This window comes from Myiozetetes cayanensis, unplaced genomic scaffold (genome assembly GCF_022539395.1).
Source record: "Myiozetetes cayanensis isolate MyiCay16 unplaced genomic scaffold, myiCay2020 scf1, whole genome shotgun sequence".
NCBI classification, from domain to species: domain Eukaryota; kingdom Metazoa; phylum Chordata; class Aves; order Passeriformes; family Tyrannidae; genus Myiozetetes; species Myiozetetes cayanensis.
Window position 1 is genome coordinate 146269551 of NW_026086604.1, and position 18511 is coordinate 146288061.

General features: G+C 49.7%; 1 protein-coding gene across 2 annotated transcripts; it reads right to left on the bottom strand.

Moving 5' to 3' along the window:
- Positions 1-607: 607 nt before the first annotated feature.
- Positions 608-16404, bottom strand: CSRNP1 (cysteine and serine rich nuclear protein 1). 2 transcript variants are annotated; one of them, XM_050319378.1, is made up of 5 exons: positions 16275-16404; positions 8949-9144; positions 6359-6618; positions 5589-5885; positions 608-4531 (listed from the first exon to the last, which is right to left on the bottom strand). In XM_050319378.1, exons 2-5 carry the CDS (start codon positions 9118-9120, stop codon positions 3548-3550), a joined length of 1713 nt encoding a protein of 570 aa, XP_050175335.1. In that variant the 5' UTR covers positions 9121-9144; positions 16275-16404; the 3' UTR covers positions 608-3547. The 2 variants fall into 2 exon arrangements, with proteins under 2 accessions (XP_050175335.1, XP_050175343.1); XM_050319386.1 differs by having other exon boundaries at positions 8949-9146; positions 16280-16358.
- Positions 16405-18511: the final 2107 nt, after the last annotated feature.

Genomic DNA, 18511 nt, shown 5'->3' on the forward strand with positions numbered 1-18511 from the left:
TGCCATGACTGCTGTCTATTCTACCATCCCACAGAGAGAGGCAGCCACCATCCACAAGACCAGCAAGTTCAGGAAAAACCCCACCTGGATCCCAGCCCTGGATTTTTACTTTATATTCAGGGAAAAGAGAAAAGGTTATGGTGCCACACAAGTAACACTGGTGGAGCAGGACGCAACTCGAGCAGGGTAATTGTCAAATGCCACTGCAAGGTGATGTGCTGAGGACAGTGCCATAGCACAGCTGAGCAGGGGCACCTCAGGAGCCTCAGGATCTCCTGGGCACGAATCTTGCCAAGAAGTAAGAGGCTACACCACATTTTTGCCTCCCTGGGATGATTTTGGGGGGTGAGAAAAGCAATGGGAGTCCCCAGGCTCAGGAGAAGCCTCCTGGATGACACCAAGCTGGGACAAGGGCTGCTCCTGCCGTGGTAGGATGCTCCCATTTTGATGCTTGGGGTGGGAACCCCAGCACACACATTAGCTTCAAAAATGGATCAAAAGGACCATAAACAAAGGAAGAAGAGGCAACTGTGACATGCAATGCACCACACACCACCCATCATCCAAATTTCTGAGCCACAGTGACAGATAAACAGGGTGAAGACGCTGCCGTATTCAAACAAAATTCTTTTATTGAAAGTGTAATGGAAATTTCTTCATATTGCTTTGATGAAATGAGAGACAGCAGCTGTAGACAAATATGCTTTTTTATAAACAAATGCAAATGGCTAAGGTAAAAATAAAGCATTTTTTTTTAACTTGTACCTTTAAGCAACGTAATCACAATATATACACAAAGAAAGCTAAAATAAAGCTATGTTGAAACCAAAGCGTTTCAACCAATACATTAGATAATTACAGATTGTGTCAATAAATACCCAGTTTTTAAACTGTTTAACAGGCGACTTTTTACACAGATACCAAGAAGAAAAAAAAAATTATATATTTACAATTCAGTGCCCTGGGAGAAAAAAAAAAAAAAGAGAAAAAAAATCTTTTTTCTTTCTTTTTGGCACCAACACAAATAAAAAGAATAAATTATTGAAAAAAATCCACAAAGGCAGGAGTCAATCCTAATCATTCATTTAAAAAAAAGTGTGTGTGTATATATATATATATAAAATATATGTATATATTTTATATATATAAATATATATATGCAGAGAAACCTAGGAATGTTATAAAATATATTAGTGCCAATAAATACAGAACGGTACCAGACTTTCAACTGTCAGTATTTTTGATGCAGTCTTGAAGGATAGAAACTACCACCTGGGAGATAAAAACTGAAGGGGGGACTTTACAGTCTAAAGAAACGACGACGACGACAACAACAAAAAATAATAATAACAATAATAATAGTTACAATAATAATAATAATAATATATATATCCAGGAAATCCTCCATTCTGCCAGTAGTATTCCTACAGTCGCCCTCCTGCCCGGCGGGGGGGTCCCCGGGGGCGATGCTTTGCGGGAGGATGCGGCAGCGAGCGCGGGGCGGGGACGTGGCTCCGCTTCCAAGTTGACCGGCTCAATTCCAGAGAAGATGCACAATTAAATAATAGGAATAACAACGATTTAAAAAAAAAAAAAAAAACAACACAAAACCCCCAAGCAACCCAGCCTTCGCCATGTTCGTACACCAGAAGTTTCCTAAATTGCCGGCAGGTTTGCAAGAGGCGCCTGCGGATGAGCAGGTCCCCATCAGCACCATCCCTGTCGTCAGGGATAGAAACAGTTCGGCCAATAGAAAAATCCTCAAATCCATGTTTTGGGGTTATTTCACCGTGTGTCTCTGCACTCCTGGGAGTTCCTTCCAGCTGCTCCCAGGGCAGTGGGGCTGGGACACCAGAGCTGTGTCCTCCCCCTGTGCTGGTAATGCTTGGAATCGCTCCCATCACCAAATTTTCCAAGGGGGACTTTAAAGCCAACAGGTTTTAAATCCGTTTTGTATTTTCCATACCACTGGTGTAGGCACTTAGTGTATCACTGACGTACAGATTTTATGTCCAGTTACATCACGTGGCCAAATAGTGTCATGTTCTCAGACTGATTTAAATAGCAAAAGGCCAAGGCAGCCTCCAGTATCCTTCCTAAACACGATGATTTATCTCATTTTAAAAACCAAAAGCCTTCAGTTTTTCAGCTTTGTCTTCAGATATTGTTCTTTCTTCCCTTCAAAACCGTACTCAATGGATAAATAACCCAGTAAACCTCATATCCATCTGTTTTACTTGAATCACCTGATTCACCTGTATAAAAAATGATTACAATCAGCCTGATCCACTGGATTTTGGAGCTGTGATATCCTCGGTGTTTGGGAGTTGTCCTAAGGAGCACTTGCTGAGGAGCTTGAGCACAGTGTTGCTGTTTTGGCTTTGCTCTCCCAAAGCCCCCACCGAGGGCTGCAAAGGTCCTTATCTTTACACCTCCCCACTGCTGCTAACAGTTCCTCTGCACATTCAGGCACCATAACTGATGGGGAAAGATCTCATGGCCAAATCCTCAGGAAATTAAATAAATTATAAAATAATTTACAAAAAGGGGTTGGGTTTCGTTTTGTTTTGAGCTAGTTCTTGTTATTTCTTGAATAGTTGGAGGTTTTGCTTGTTTTGCTCTCCATAGGGATATTACAGAGACCAGACACCATCTGAGGGCTGAGAGAAACCAAGGAATGTTGCACAAACATTTCCCCCGTCCCTGCCCTCCCACTCACTTGGGTTCAGCATTTTTAGAAATGTGAAGTGAAGACCAAACAGCCAACATCATTCAGACTCAGAAAAACCAGGGTCATCCTCCTGTTGAAGACCTTATTGCCCTTCCAGGTCATTGACAAACCACAGTGCTATTCACGTACTACAGGTAGAAAATAAATAAATACAGATATATTATGCAAAAAAATATGATTGTACACATAATACATCTGAGGTATTACCAATTTAAATAAGGTTTCATGCTAGTTCAAGCTTCAGTGGCTAGTTAAATTCTGGAATTCGCAATAAATAGATGAAGAATGATTATGTATATAGTGTATGGATCTCTTCTGTAAACCTCGTCCGATTTAAACGCAAGAGCGGGTTGGGCTGACTCTTACGCAAACCACAAATTTTCACAATAAATACAGCTTCAAAAAGTTGTCGTAAAAAGTTCCTGCAACACTGAAACGTTTCTAGAAGGGGCTGTTGTGTACGACTGGCAACGTTAGCGAGGAGTATTTCTCAACGGGTCTTTTCATACAAAACACAAGGAAATTCTTACGTGAAAGTCTTTTTCCCTCCCTCCCCTCCCCATCCCATCATGAAAGTTTAGAAATTTTTGCACAAACAGCGAGAGAACTGATTGTAGCTGCAGTATGTCAAAACGTCCACGTTCTATAAAGACCAAAAATAGTTTATTTGCTTAGAAAGTCTTTTGTTGCTGTTGGGTTTTCCTCCTTATATTTGACTAGCACACTGTCACCCGTCTGGTGAAAAGTTTGCCCATCCAACTGTTCTTCCATTTTCCTTTCGGCTCCAGTCCTTGTTGCCTGAGCCACACGGGTGTTTCACACTTTCACCGTCTCCATCAGCGATGACTTGATGGCATCCTCCAAAAGTTGATTGTCTGTGAAAGGGGCCGGGGTTTCAGGGACGGATTCAGACAAACCAATGAGGGACTCCAAGAAACAGGAGCCCTGATCTCCGGCTTGCGGGAAGCCCGGGAAATTAGGCAACTGAAACTGTAACGCTGAGAAGTTATCGAGGTTCTCGTACTCCTTTAAGGAGTTGTAAAGCGGTCCCAAGTTATAGTCTGAGAAGGACTGGAAAAAATCCAAGGAGTCAGAGGAAAGACTGAGGTCGGCGTAGCTCTTGGAGCAGGGCTCGGCGGGGGATGAGGCGCAGCAGGACAGCCCATCGCACCGCGCGTGGGCAGCATCCTCCAGCAAACCCCCGCTGTCCTGGTTGGCATTCTCGTCCAGGCACTCCGAGAGGTGGGACAAGTGGCCAGGGACAGGCTTGGTCTCACTGCTGTGGTCCTCAATGAAGAAGTCAGCGGGGTGGAAGCAGCTGAGGTCATCCTGGCCACGGTCACCCTCTTCCTCGGCATCCGAGTCGTTGAAGTGAAGGATGCGCGCCAAGCCGTCATCATCCACATCCGACTGGGATTTGTCGGAGGGGAGGCTCTCGTAGGGCTCCTCCAGGTCCTCACTGGGGTGGGAGGAGATGGAGGAGTCCGTCATGTCACTGCTGCAGCTGTTCTCCCCCAGGGCCTCCAGGTCAGGGCTGAACTGGAAGGCAGGTGCCAGCGGCACCGCGCGCTCCTCCAAGGAGCCCTTCCCTGCCGTGCATCCCAGAGGTGGGAGCCGCTCCCGGAAAGGGGGCTCAGCCTCTAACACCTTCTCACTGCTCTGCTGCTGCTTCTCCAGCTCCAGCTTCATGATGGTGTGGATGAAGTGTGTCTGCACACGGGCCTGGTTGAACTCGATCCTGCCCTCGGTGTTGCCACAGCCATCCTTGGTGCAGCCGCAGGGAAAGGAGGTGTGATCCATCTGGCACAGAGAGAAGAGGTGGAGGATTAGGATCAAACAAAGCGGTACAAAGTCAAAACCACCTGCGACTCACCCACCCTGAGAAACCAAGTAACAGCTGAGGGGTTCAAGAGCAGACAAAAAAAAAAAAAAAAAAAGATGCCCTGCTCTTTTGAAAGGATGAAGTAACAAGTCAGATTTCAGTGAAGAAAATTAAAAGATTCAAAAAAAAAAGCAAAATATAATGGTCCAAAAGGAGACATAAGGGGGCAAACTTGAGTTTTTCTATTTATTGCTATTTATAGATATCATTATCTGATCTGCAGCAGCCACTAGAGGGGGGCTGTGGCACACACATGGAGCACCCGTGTGCACCCATCTGACTGTGCGCATCTACCTACGCCACCTCCAGCCTCCAACCACCGCGGCATCGAGGGAGAGAGCAGTGCCCAGAATAGGGAATACGGCTCCTCAAATGCAGCTAGGCAGGCACTCATAAAAAATTAGTCTGAAAAATACAACACACTACTTGAGTACAGAGGGATTATCCCACTGTGCAGGTGGCCTGCACAGCTCGCTGTGGGCTGACGCTCAGCTGACACTCCCACGTCCTCCTGAGCGCGCTGGGAGTTGCGACACACACCAAGGGAAAACAGAATTAAAAATAAAACCAGGGGGAGGGGGAGAAATCGCAGCCTTGCGTGAGGAGCAAGAAGCTTTCCCTTGCAGACATTCCCACGTGGCCCATCTCCAGCAGGAGACCAAGCAGGTACGGGTCTCGTGGGGACACACGTGGTGTGTGCATTCTCGCTGCAGGCTCAGGCACATCCCCATGGCTGCTCCAGCAGCACAGGGATTGCTGCACGTGTGATTTGGGAAGGGGACGCTTTCAAGCAGTGTCTGCCTCACAGCCTGGGGAGCATCTCCAAGAGCTTTCACCTGCTCCGCTCTGAGCGCAGCTGGGAGCGGATGCACTTTACAGGCTGCTCTAACCCTGTCCTGCTGGCTCCAAACCCCCCTGCTCCAGCACACAGCTGGAGCCGTGGTGCTCCCCCATGCCCAGAGGTGAGGGCAGTACCTGACACTTGATGCCTGCCAAGCTGCAGCTGCAGGTCTCCGGGTCGCAGACCTCCCGGCAGTCGCAGCCGCAGTCCTCCCGGGACAGGCGGATGTTGTGCAGCTCCCGCTTCTCCTCCTTGTCGATCTTCTTCACCCCCACGGCCTTCAGCAGCGCACGCCTCTTCTTGGCAGGGTAGGGCTGCAGGAAGAACCCATCCTCCAGGTCCACGTTGCTGACGTCGATGTCGTCGTCGGAGATGTCGTCGATGGTGAGTTGGTTGGCCTCCTCCGACTCCTTTGTGCCGTTCATGGTGAGCTGAGGGCAGAAAATGGACAAAGTATTAGTGGCCTGTTGAGGTCACAGAGCCATCAGCATCCCCAGATCAGGGGAAACAAGAAAGGAATGACCTGCTCCCCCTCCATGATAGCCAACCCCGGGAACAACATCTGTGTCAGAGCCCCCAAAGACCTGACAGGGGCTGCTTCCTGGGATATCAAGTGTCTAAAACAGAGATGAAAAGCTTTTGGGAGATGTTGAGAGGAGTCTCAAGTCTAGGAATAAAGAGGTACTACCAAAAGAACAAAAACATCTTCAGTGTCTTTTCCATCACTTTTCAAAGATGGAGAACTAAGTGAAAAAATCCACTCTGAAGCCTGTGTTTTTTGGAGACCCAAACAGGGCTAAGGACTGATGCCTCCAGGTCTCAGAGAGGCTCCTACTGAAAGCTGGCCAATTAACTAACGACATCCACCAGCTTCTCATCAACCCAGCCCCATGCTCCTACTCACTTTCCATTTCAACGCTTCCAACTTCTCCTCTTTCAACTTCTCTTCAAGTTTCCCCCGACGGACGTTTTCCTGCTCCTTTGAAAACTCTGCCAGCGTGAACTGCCGGGAGGAGCTGTGTTTGCTCACCATCCCCAGGGTGCAGCCCCCACGGCTAGGCACGCTCGTGAACCCCTGGCAGCGTGGGAAGTAAAACACAGTGACCCGGTCAAACTCCACATTGTTCTTCTTTAGTCGCTTGGATTTCTTCAGGATAGACGTGGCTAAAAACGGGGGGAGGAAAAGAAAAAAAGGCACAAAGTCAGCGCTGCCATCCTGCAGACAGAACAGAAATGTTACAAACAGGCTGTAAATATTACAAACACCAGGACTTAAAATTACTCTCTCAACAGGGACAAACAATGGGACAAGGCTACATCGTTGCTTGATGGTGTTTTAGGAGCTAACACTTCAAAGGTGGGATGAGGATGGAGAGAAAACTAAGGCAAGTCCTGCTGCATTGGAGTCACTGATGAGATTGACCCTACGAAAACGGCTGCTGCTTCTCCTTCCCGCCTGACTTCCCCCAGGAAACATACATTTGCTTATTCTTCACGTGCAGCAGAGCGTAACGAACAAGCAACCAGCCATCCTACACGTCTGTCTCTCTAAACCCCACACACCCTGCCCCACATGTGGTCTGCTCCCGGGATGCTGGAGCACCGGCACTCCAGCACTGCATGGCTCCAGCTTTTGTGGCAGGGCAGAAAACAGCCCAAACAGCTGTGTTTTTTTTTTTCTGGTACTTCCTTTCACCATCCACTGGGAGGAACTCTGAATCTATAGTTTACCCTCAAGAGACTCATTTGAGAGCAGCTGCGAAGATGTTAATCTTGGTGCAGGTGATCCCAGGGTAAACATGGCAACACATGACTCTGGTTTATCTTAAACTGCTGAAACATGCTACACACCATTTAAAGGGGAGCCTCTCCAGAGATACCTGGTCCTGCACATCTGCACATGCAAACACAGCAGATGTAGGGGGACTAATTAGTCAGGGCACTTTCAGAGTCAGTGAGTTTCCACGAACGTAGCTGGCCAAGAAAGCAAAGCGAGGCACAGCAGCACTGGGTCACACAGCTGCAAGAAAGTGGCAGGAACAAGAGCCAGCTACACCCAAATTTGGTGGTGGTGGTGGGTATTTTGGTCCTATTCTTTGCTAATGCATTGTGCTTTGGTGGCCACCATGGAAATTATGGGAAAAAATAACCCAGGAAGGATGGGTGACTCCTGCAGAGCTGGGACCGAGCCCCATTCTTCAGGTGGAAGAGCCACAGGCAAGGAGCCAACAGAAGGACTGTGAAAACCCAAGGGGCTTGGCTGGTTTGGTTTGGCCCTGAAGGCTGGGAAAGTGCAAGACTGGACAGTTAGCTGCACCCACATTTCACAAGTCTCACTTGCCAAAATACAGCGTTTCAGTTTCATGGGAAAAAAAAGAAAAAAAAAAAGAAGTGTTCACCCAGTTGTGTCAGCAGCTTCTGCTCAATAGCTGGGGGTTCACACTGGGCGCTGCAGTTGCTCTGATGATATCTCTGCGCTGCGCGTTGCACTTTCATAATAACCTTGACTCAATCTTCTAAAACACGAGCCCTTTATCAGAAGGCAAGTTAACCACTGCGATCATCTATCGACTGAGCTGCTGCACTTTGCCTCTCTCTCCCTGAACCCCCTCCTCCGAAATTGTTTTCCCATTCCTGACCCCTTTCCAATTGAGCCAGGGAATACAAAAAGTTCATTGTTTTGTCACAAAACCTGGGAAGACAAGCAAGAATGAGACTCTTTATTATTACAAGACTTCTAAAGCCTTTTCAGACCGCTGGGTGTTTGTGTATGTCTGCTAAGTGGACCTTAACTGCTATATACAGTGAGTGTTCAGTATAATTTACTAGGCTGGACTATTTCTCCACCGTGAAGATGTTCCTCTATTGTATCTTTTATTTTTCCCTTCACATGGCAGATAAAGGTTTTACAACCTTGCCTCCTGTATGTTTTCCTAAAAGCTCTCAAAACTGATATTGCTGGGAAAACAAAATAGCATTTATCTGTACTAGCAGCGGAGGCAATGTCAAACATGTCATGTTCTTTGGCAAAGTACCCAACTTACGTAGGAAACGAGTTCTGAAATGGTAATTACACTACTGGTTAATCATTTTTAAAAAAGAGTGTTATGGGCCTTTGCTGTCTGATTAGTTTCTGCCTATGGAACAACTTGACAGGGAATTGAGGGCTGGTGGGATGGTCCTGCAGCACGGGCTTGGAGGCACCCACATGTCTCTGCACACCCAGGTCCTTGGGTGTCTATTCCTGGAAATTTGGACTTCAGCAAAAACACGATAAAGGAATGACAAATACTGGGAGGAAGGGCTGAAGAAGACAACCCTGAGGATGCTGGATGATTATAAATCGGTGTCATGACAGGCATTACAGCCACTCCCACCCATAAAGGTGTGCTCCAAGGGGGGAATCTGCGTGGTGAAAACCCACCAGCATGCTACAAAAAAACCCATGCAGAGGCACAGCTGATCACAGGAAAGGGGCTGCTGGAGATACTCACGGGTGAAGCTGGACGTTAAGGCAGAGCTGGGCTTGCCCTCTCCGCGGGAGCTCTCCTCGTCAGTCTCCCAGCCCGAGGACGCTGAGGAGGAGAGGGGGGAGCAGGAGGAGGAGGAGCAGTAGGTACTGTCATCCCCCAGCTCTTCATACTTCCTTTTCAGTACTCCGCTCATGGTGACGCCGTATTTTTCATATACCTGGAAAACAAAGGAGAAAAGCAAAATGAAGCAAGGGAAGTACTGGCAGTTTCTGATGATGAGCAAAATGGTTTTAACCCCTCCCCCTAACAAAGCTTGTCCACCAGATCCACTTGGCCATGCAGGTGTGATTCCCAAAAAGTGCTCCCCCCCCCAAAATACCACACCTTACTAAGCTCGCTGTGCACACCTGCTGAATTTCTCTCCCCTTTTACAACACTGGAGAAAAAACGACTATCCCAGGCAACAAACTGTCCAGAAACCAATTCAATCAACACAAATGTTATCAAACAGTAAGTATTACATTTTGCTTACTAATTCTTTTATGTTCACTCTCCTTACCCAGATCGCTTTCTATGCAGTTACAGCTTTAACGTCTTGCTAATTACAAAAATAAGCCAGTTTGCAGAGAACAATCTGTTGGCATGATTTACTTGCTACAGCCCCCCGGGGAAACAGACTTATTAAATGAAGCACTGAAATACAAATATATCAACTGTGAAGAACAGCCCTTCTCCTCACGGTGCCTTTCATAGTCAGTACCCCATTCAATAAGCTATTCTTGTTTAGGCTGGGTTATGTATCAAGCATAGTAGCAATTAAAAACAATGCAGCTAATTAAAAACAAAGGAGCTCTGTATTTGCCTAGATTCCTAAATTTCCTGCATGCTTTGCCCCTGCTCATCTTAAAGAGTAAAAAAAAAATAAAAATAGAAAACCAAAAAATAACTGTGTTGCATCTTTTTAAACTTTGCTTTTATGAAGTTTGTACGGTTTCAGGAGACAAAAAAAAAAACCAAACAAACACAAAAGCTACAAACTTTGCCTACAATAGGTTTGGACAATGCTCTAAGGCATATGGTGTGATTCCTGGGGTGGTCCTGTGCAGGGCCAGGAGCTGGACTCGATGATCCCTGTGAGTCCATTTAACACAGGATATTCCGTGATTCTAATGGATATCAGCTGCCACCCAAGCTGGGATGCTCCTGCACCGATGATGGACCATTCCACCTTTTAGACACTGGCAACACCACCCCAGCTGCCCCTGCTTCTGCAGAAGTCTCTGCCAGCTTATTTTGAAGCCACTGAGCCATTCCCAGAGCTGAGACCCAGGCTGCTGCCAGGGGGGTGACTTGCTTCAACCCTGCCCCACCAGGCTGTAAGACACAATCACAGTGGCAGAGATGCAGCCCCAGCCCACAAACTCCTTCCAGCAAGGAGGGGAGAGCCCCAGCAACGTGGGATGCTACCAGCCACCCCATAACACACAGAAGCTAAAGCATGCCTAAAATCTGGACAAAACAAGAGATTAAACAGCCCCAGGATGGTGACAGTGCAGATACAGGGGTATCAGACACCCAGCCCCCATCCCCTCCCACCACCTGAAACTCCTCCACAAACCAAATTCATTCTTTGCAACCTTAACACTTTCTCACCCTCTTTTGCATGTCTGAAGTTAAATTAAGTCCCTGAAACAGAAAAAGGAACACTAAATCTGCCCTTCTGACAGCCCTGAGCAGGCAGTGCAGACACCACACCAGCTTCAAGAACCTCCCCACGATGGGATTTTCAATATCCCGAGAGCACGGTGCAGTATCACGTTGCACGATGGGAGCACATGCAGTACCTTCCAAGCCCTGCACCAACCCTCACTAATTATGTTTACCATCAGCTTCCCAGGAGACAACAGTCCCCTAAAAGGTCAGAAAAGTCTCTGGATGAAGCAGTTCCCTGGCCTGAGGAAGTTAATTATTTGCTGCAGCACACGTTTATGGGGCCAGTACATCCCCCATGGCCCCCTGAACCTGGGGGCTGGGGAGAAGTGATCCCTCCATCCCTCCTCCTCCTCCTCCTGCAGACCTGGAGCTGCAGGTGGTTTTGCCACAGAGGGGTTGTTGTTTTTTTGGCCTTAATCCAAAATAGATGCAGAGAAGGTGGATTTGGCCACCCTCCAGCCCCAGCAGCACATGTCCTACCCGACACCTGGATTAACCCCTTTCCTGCCTGCTCCACAGCAAAGCTGAGCTCACAGGCAGCCACGACACCCAAACCAGCAACCTGGCTGCATTTACAAAACATTACAATTTTATTATTTTTATACATATGCCTTCTGCACTGTCTCACATTTGCTTTAGGAAAAAAAACCAGGAGCATATAACCCTTCAAATCCAAGGCAGGGATCTGAATGAAAGCCTGGGCTGCAGCCAGAGGTTTGCAGACCCCATTGTCCACCTGGAAGGGCCAAAAACTTTGGAAAAAAAATCCCACAGCTGGCTTGAAAGAGCATCAGTTTGTGCCACAGAGTGGCCACTCGCTGCTCCAAAGGACACCTCTGACACTGCCAATGAGTGAAGCCACTGCAGCCAAGGGAGGGAAAAACCAGCTCCTCAGAAAGCCCGTAGGGGACACATCCAACAGCAAACAGCCTCAGAGATACAATGCTGATCACATACAAGCCTCGTGGGAGACACCAGAGGGTGGTGGAGCAGCCAAGATCACTCTGCTGAGACCGGGATAACTCCCAGGTCCAGACCAAAGACACAACCCTGCCGCTCAGGTCACCTGCAAACCCACCAGCCCCTCAGGAGCCGCATCACATCCCCCCTGATCACACCACAGGGAAAACCGAAGTGCTCTTCTCAAGCCAGAGAGCTGAGCTAACACAAACACCAAGCTGGAGCCAAGGCAAGCTGTGCAGAAGATGGTGCAATTCCATTTATTTATTTTTTAAATACTATCATCAGCCAGAAGGGTGAAGGGAGGTGTGTGCAGCTCCCATCTACGAGAATGAGCCAAATGCATAGGAAACAACCCCCCCACACACACATTTCTGGCATGCTGTCTTCTTCAAAACACCTATTGTTTTGTTAATGCAAAGTAGGTGTCGTGCAAACAGGATTCTCAATTAATGGGAAAGAGCTGGTGAACATGTTGCCCACCAGCCAAATACATTAATTTTCCCCTGTAATGCCTTCCCCCTCATTGCTGATTTATGGCTGTGATGTTTTCCAGGTGAAGTTTTCAAATCCTTCTCAGGAGGGATGTAATTGGGCTGCAGCCATTGGTGCCTACTTCTATCCACCCCCAAAAAATCCTCTAGGTGGGGGTATTACTGTCAAAGCCAGGACCATCTCCTCCTCCCCTCCTCACCCCAGCACAGGGGAGCAGAATTCCTGCCAGCAATTTGGATGCTGCCTTTAAAGTCACGTCACCAAAGCTTTTGACCACTCAGCCAAAAAAAGAGGCCCATTTGGACACAACGAGGATATTTTAATTGCAAGGAACCTTAAATTCACAGTGATGTCTTACAAGGAAGCCCTAAAAATGTCCACAGTAGCATGGAAAAAATAAATATCTATATCTAAGCCTGCCATTGCAAATCCCTGCAGGCACTGCCGAGTGCAGAATTTTACCACCTTCTCCTTCTCTCTCTCTTTTTTTTTCTTTCTTTTTTTTTTTTTTTTTACATAACCTGAAATAAAATAATCCTATCTTCCTTTTAGTTGCCAAAAAAGACATTCTGTTCTTGGCTAAGACTTCTTACTCATCTATTTTACTGAAAACAGCTTTTGGAACAAGTACATAATGCAATGGATCAAACCCGCAGGAATTCCTCTCTGGCACCAGAACTCCCACTATCCTGGGAATACTTTCTAACAAATATTTAGCCCAGATGTGCATTCCTTTCTTTCTCTCTCCCTCCTTTTTTTTTTTTTTTTATTTTTTATTTTAAAGTATTAAAGTTTGGGTGGGGGCAGCTGGGGGGGGTATTATCTAGTTGGGGGGAAGGGAACTGAATCTGCAAAGTCCCATTTCTGGCGCTCAGCAAGTCGCAGGGTAAAGCTCTAATACACTGGAATGCGAGGAATTAATGTTTTAACTATCCTCCTCTTGGACGACGTCTCAACAGTAAATATTTCGAGTAATTTAGATTTAAGAAGGTTTGGCATTTGTTTAGCCAAGCGCAGAGGAAGGCAACTTAAAACTCCTGCCAGTGTCCAGTCTCCAAGAGACTGCACAAGGAGGCATCGTGGCTTTGGGCAGAACTATGAGGAGAAGATGTTTCAGTGTTACATTTTGGGGCTGTACATGTGCTTTGAAGCGACAGGAGATTGCTGCAGAGCAAGCAAAGCAAACTCCTCACAGAGAGCCCAGCAGCTGCCTTTGCTTGTGCCGTGGTATTGCAGGATAACACCTCTGCACAAGAGTATTTTAAATTTTGAGGGTTCTGTTGGTGAAGCATCCTAAAGAACGGAAGGATCCCAAATCTTTGCATGGGTTATTGAAAGCAAAGTTTCTTTTGCCAAGCAATTTGGGTAACACCAAGAAAACAACAATCCCTGCTACCCCGCAAACCTCAGTGCAATGCACTGAAAATATTTGTTTTCCAGTGACTTTTTGAGCTGGCTTGCTGACTTTAAAGCACAGCCTGCAGCCCGGGAGACAAAGTGGACTCGTCGCAGTACACCAAGGTGGACTCTTCCCGGCACACCTCCCGGGACGAGGGCTCGGGCGCCGGGAGTGAGTTAACAACTCTGCTGAGCCATGAGTCAGAGCGGCTCCCGCTCCCTCCCCCAGAGCTGCAGTGGCTGTGCAGGTCTAGCAGGAGTAAATATTAGTTTAAAAAACACCACCGCATATTTTAGCCAGGTACTGCTCCGAAGGCGACTCGTGGGGCAGAGCTGAGGGAAGTTTTTGGGGCTGGTATTCATGTGCCCTCCGCCGTTTATTGCGGGTGAAGCGACCTCGGTGTGAGAATCACCAAAAACTGGTGTGGAGTTGAGCTTCCCGTTTAGCTATCCCAGAAATTTGATGTCTAACAGCAGTGGTGATTCCAGTAGCACCTCTGGGTTACTTAATAATCACCACACTATCAACACTGATTCACTGCTAGCTCATTTAACTATTTTAATTCTTTGCATATTTACTTAAGTGGTTTCCCCAGTGCCGCTGTGACAGCCTCCACAAAGACAATACTTCCCCATTTTGGGGCTGACGGAGCCAAGGCGAGTGGGATCATCCCATCAGGACCCTCCAGGGGACAGTCCCACGCGTGTTCCCAGCCACACAAAGCTGTGCTTTCCAGTTCAGACCAGATTATTTTCACTCAGCTGGGTCTAAGGTTTCATAACCTTGCTCTGGTTAAAAATAGCCTCTGCCTACTATGCAACAGCACAACCCAAAGTACCCCGTGCCATGGAGCAGGAGCATGAATCAGTCCAGAGTACCACGAGTTTATTCTCCTGTCAGAGACTGAACAGGCAAAGTGCCTTCCCTGAGAAGAGTATCAGAAGTCTTTACTCCATCTCCTCATTTTTGGAAGGCCACAAAGGAAAAAAAAAAAAAAAAAAAGGCTTGTCAGATTTTTCTACCAAGCCCTTATTTCTCGCTGACAGCTTGAAAGGTAAATAAGAAACATTAGCAAACACATTAAAGGTTATCTGACACGGCCCGAATGAAAGGAGGTTCGGATGTACTCGGCGCTGATTGTGCTGTAATAAACAGGAAAACAGCGAAGTGTGCTTTGTCTAGGAAAATCCTCTATTTGATCACACCTCATGAATAATTCACACCAGGTTTCCATATTTGTCCTCCTGTAGGTACACGCTGTGCGTTACCTTCCCTGCTATATATACGCACGCATTTCCTGCGCTGAATTATTAAAGGCTTTGCCGGGAGCTGCGGAGTCTCTCCGTGCGGAGAACAAACTCACCCTCCAGAAAATAACCCCGGCCCCCCCCCGCCCCCATTCCCCCCGATGGGCTTTATCTGCAAACTGCTCAGCAGAGGGAAAACTAAAATGATTTTCATGGAAATAAAATAAGAAAATAAAAATAATAACTGGTGATGAATTCCTAGTAACAAATGACAAGACTGGCAGTGGTGGGTTAAGGGTTTGGACTCGATGATCTTAGAGGGCTTTTCCAACCTTAACGATTCTCCGATTCTGTGACTCTGAGGTTTGTAAATGGCCGTGAGGGTTAGTCTCTCCATCCATCCCACCCAGGCATTCCAGGCGTTAGTAAGACTGAGCTGCTTTAGGAAAGGGCTGTCCCTATGTGTCAGCCTCTTCCTACAGCGACATTATGTAACTCGGAGGTGACAGACACTTTGGAGGATGCCGGGGGGAGGGGGAGGCAAGCAAAAAGAAAAAAAAAATTACAAAAACCTGAGAAAACTTAGCAGTTTGCGGGGAGGTGGTGGTGGTGTATTCTTTTTCCCCCCCTTTTTCCTCAGGTGGGCTGTAAAAGCCGCGATGTTTTATTTCGGGAGGTGGCGTGAGGGGGGGGTTGGTTGGGGGTGCCCCGCTCCGTCTGTCCGCCCGTCGGTCCCTCCGTGCGCCCGTCGGTAGGTGTTGCTGTAGCGACGGGAAAGCATCCCCAGCCGGGCGGATTTGGGAAAGAGCGAGCCGGCAAGGCTCCCCCCGCCCCCCCACCCCGCCAACCTTTCTTTCAACATCAAAAAAATTGGCACCGCAGCCGTGAGGATGGAGCACAGCCTGGACTGACAGAGGGGGGGGAACTCAGCGCTACTCCTAGTAAATATTATAAAGGTGTTCGGACGTTTGTACAGCGCTGCCGATGGGAAAGTGCGGGGGTGCCGGGGGCGCAGCAACCCCCATACCCCTTCCCCCAGGGAACGCCGTCCCTCTGCCCCGGGGGGATCCCGGAGCTTCCCGCCGGCTCAGCCCCAGCCCCAGCCCCGGCCCCGCCGGGCTCCGCTCGCCCCCGGGCAGGACCAGCGCGGCCAGACGGCGCCGCTGCGGCGAGACCGCCCGGGCACGGGCGGAGGGGACCGCGGAGGGACGCCCGGGCGAAGGGGACCGCGGAGCGACCCCCGGGCGGAGGGGACGGCGGAGGGACCCCCGGGCGGAGGGGACCGCGGAGGGACCCCCGGGCGGAGGGGACCGCGGAGGGACCCCCGGGCGAAGGGGACCGCGGAGGGACCCCCGGGCGGAGGGGGACGGCTCCTGACCGGGATCCCGAGGTTCGAATCCCGCGCTGGGCAAGCACCGACCTGGCTCCGAGCGGAGCCCGGAGCCGCAGGGCTGGTGGAACACGGACGCCTCTCCCCAAGCCCCAGCGCCGCTTCCCCCCATCCCCATCCCGGCTGCCCGCGGCGGTCCGTACCTGCGGCGGCGGCGGCGGTCTCGGCTGCAGCGGCGGTGCCTGGCGCGGCGCCTCCCGCTCCGCTGCCGGGGCCGGGCCGGGCTGCGCCGCCCCGCGCTGCCCTTTTCCGTCAGTGGAAAACTCCGGGCTCTGACGCAGGCGGTGACAGGAGCGGGGCCGGCCGGCCCGCCCGGCTTCCTGCCCCCGCCGGGCGGGGCGCTGAGTCAGGGGCGGCGGGAGGCACCGCCCCGCACCGCCCCGCACCGCCCCGCACCGCCCCGAACGCACCGCGGGCACCGCTCCGCACCGCAGCGCTGTGAGCCGGCCACAGGGGCCACGGGCGGGAGGGAGGCCCCCAAAAAGGGATTTGGGTCGCACGGCGGGGGCTGTGTCTCGCACGGGCACAGGGTGAACCCCAAAGTGGCTCCGAGTACCACGGGGGCTGGTAACCCCAGAATGGATTTTATTCCCATGGGGGAGTTCTATCCCACAAGAGATGGGGATGGGGGAGGGGGGGTCGCAGGCGCTGTTTGAACCCCAAGTGGCCACGGGGTGCTGGGAACCCCAAAATGAATTTGGGTCCTGTGGGGGAGCTGTGTCCCACAAGGGGTTGGGGAGCCACGGGTGCAGAGTGGACCCCAAAGTGAATCTTAGTACTACAGTGGGCTGGGAACCCCAAAATGGATTTGAGTCTTACAGGGAGATTTCTATCCAACAAGGGTCTGGGGAGCCACAGGCACCACTTGGACCTTGAAGTAGCCATGGGGGGCTGGGAAACCCTCAAAGTGGATTTGAGTTTCGTGGGTGAGGGCTATACCCCCAGGGGTTGGGAAGCCACAGGCACAGTGTGGACCCCAAAGTGTCTCTGAGTACACTGGGCTGGGAACCCCAAAATGGATTAGGATTAGGGTCCCACAGGGAGGTCTATCCCACAAGAATTCAGGGAGCCACAGACACAGGTTGGACCATCAAGGTATGTTTGAGTAACCATGGTGGGGATGGGAACCCCAAAATGGATTTGTGCCACACTGGGGGCTTGTGTTCTGCAAGGGGTTGGGAAGCCACAGGCACAGCTTGGAGTCCAAAATAAATATCACAGGAGTCTGGGGACCCCGAAGCAGATGTGGACTACAAAAGAAAACCTACTTCAAGGGATTCAGAGCTCAGAAAGAGCTGGGGACTCAGGCAAAGCATGCACCCCCAAACACATTTGTTGGGTGCTTCATGGAGTTCAGAGCCTGCAAGGGGTTGGGAATCCACAGGAAAAGCTTGGACTCCAAAACAAATTTGGGCACCCTGGGGTCTTTGGGCTATCACAAAGGGTTGGCACCTACAGTCAAAGGTTGGACCTCAAAACAGATTTAGGCACCACAGCGATCTAGGGACTCCCAAGCAGGGTTGGCTTCTGAAAAGGATTTAGACTCCGCCAAGGGACTCACAGGCACAACTTGGACCCCAGAGCACATGTAAATACCACAGGTGGCTTGGGACCTTGAAGCAGGTGAGGACCCCAAAAGGGGGTTGGGCACTTCAAAGGGTTTGGAGCCCAGGAAGGGTTGGGGACACACAGACAAAACCTGGACCCTGAAATACATTTGGGTTCCACAGGGGATTTGGGCCATACAAAGTTTTGGGGACCCACAACATGAGTTGGATCCCAAACAGATTTGGGTCCTACAGGGAACTTGGGACCCACAAGTCCTCTGTAAAGGTTTTGGACCCCAAAATGCATTTGGGTCTCACAGAGACCCACAAGCGGTTCGGGAGCCACAGGAACATCTCGGACTCCAAAATGAATTTGGGTTCCACAGTGGGTTTGGAACCCACAGCTCAGCTTGACTCCTGAAAGGGATTTGGATCCTGCAACGAGTTTGTTTCCTCACAAGGGGTTGGGGACCCACAGTCACAGCTGTGAATTTGACACCTACACAAAAGGCACGGCACCCAGAACAGACTTGGACCACACACGAGTCCTGGACCACACAGGTGTTCTGGGCCACACAAGCAAGACTTGGACCGCAAAAAGGGTTCCAGTCCCCTGAGAGGTTGGGGCACTCAAGCAAAGTTTGGATCCCAAAAGGGGTTTTCCTCCCACCCCCTTGCATATCAGCAAGGTCTGGCCCCCAAAGGGCATTTTGTACTCACAGGGACTTGATCCCCAGACAGGCAAGGATTGATCCCCCAAGGATATGTGAGCTCCTTTAAGGGGATCTGGGCCCCATGGGCAAGGGTTGATCACAAAAATGGGTTTAGGCCCC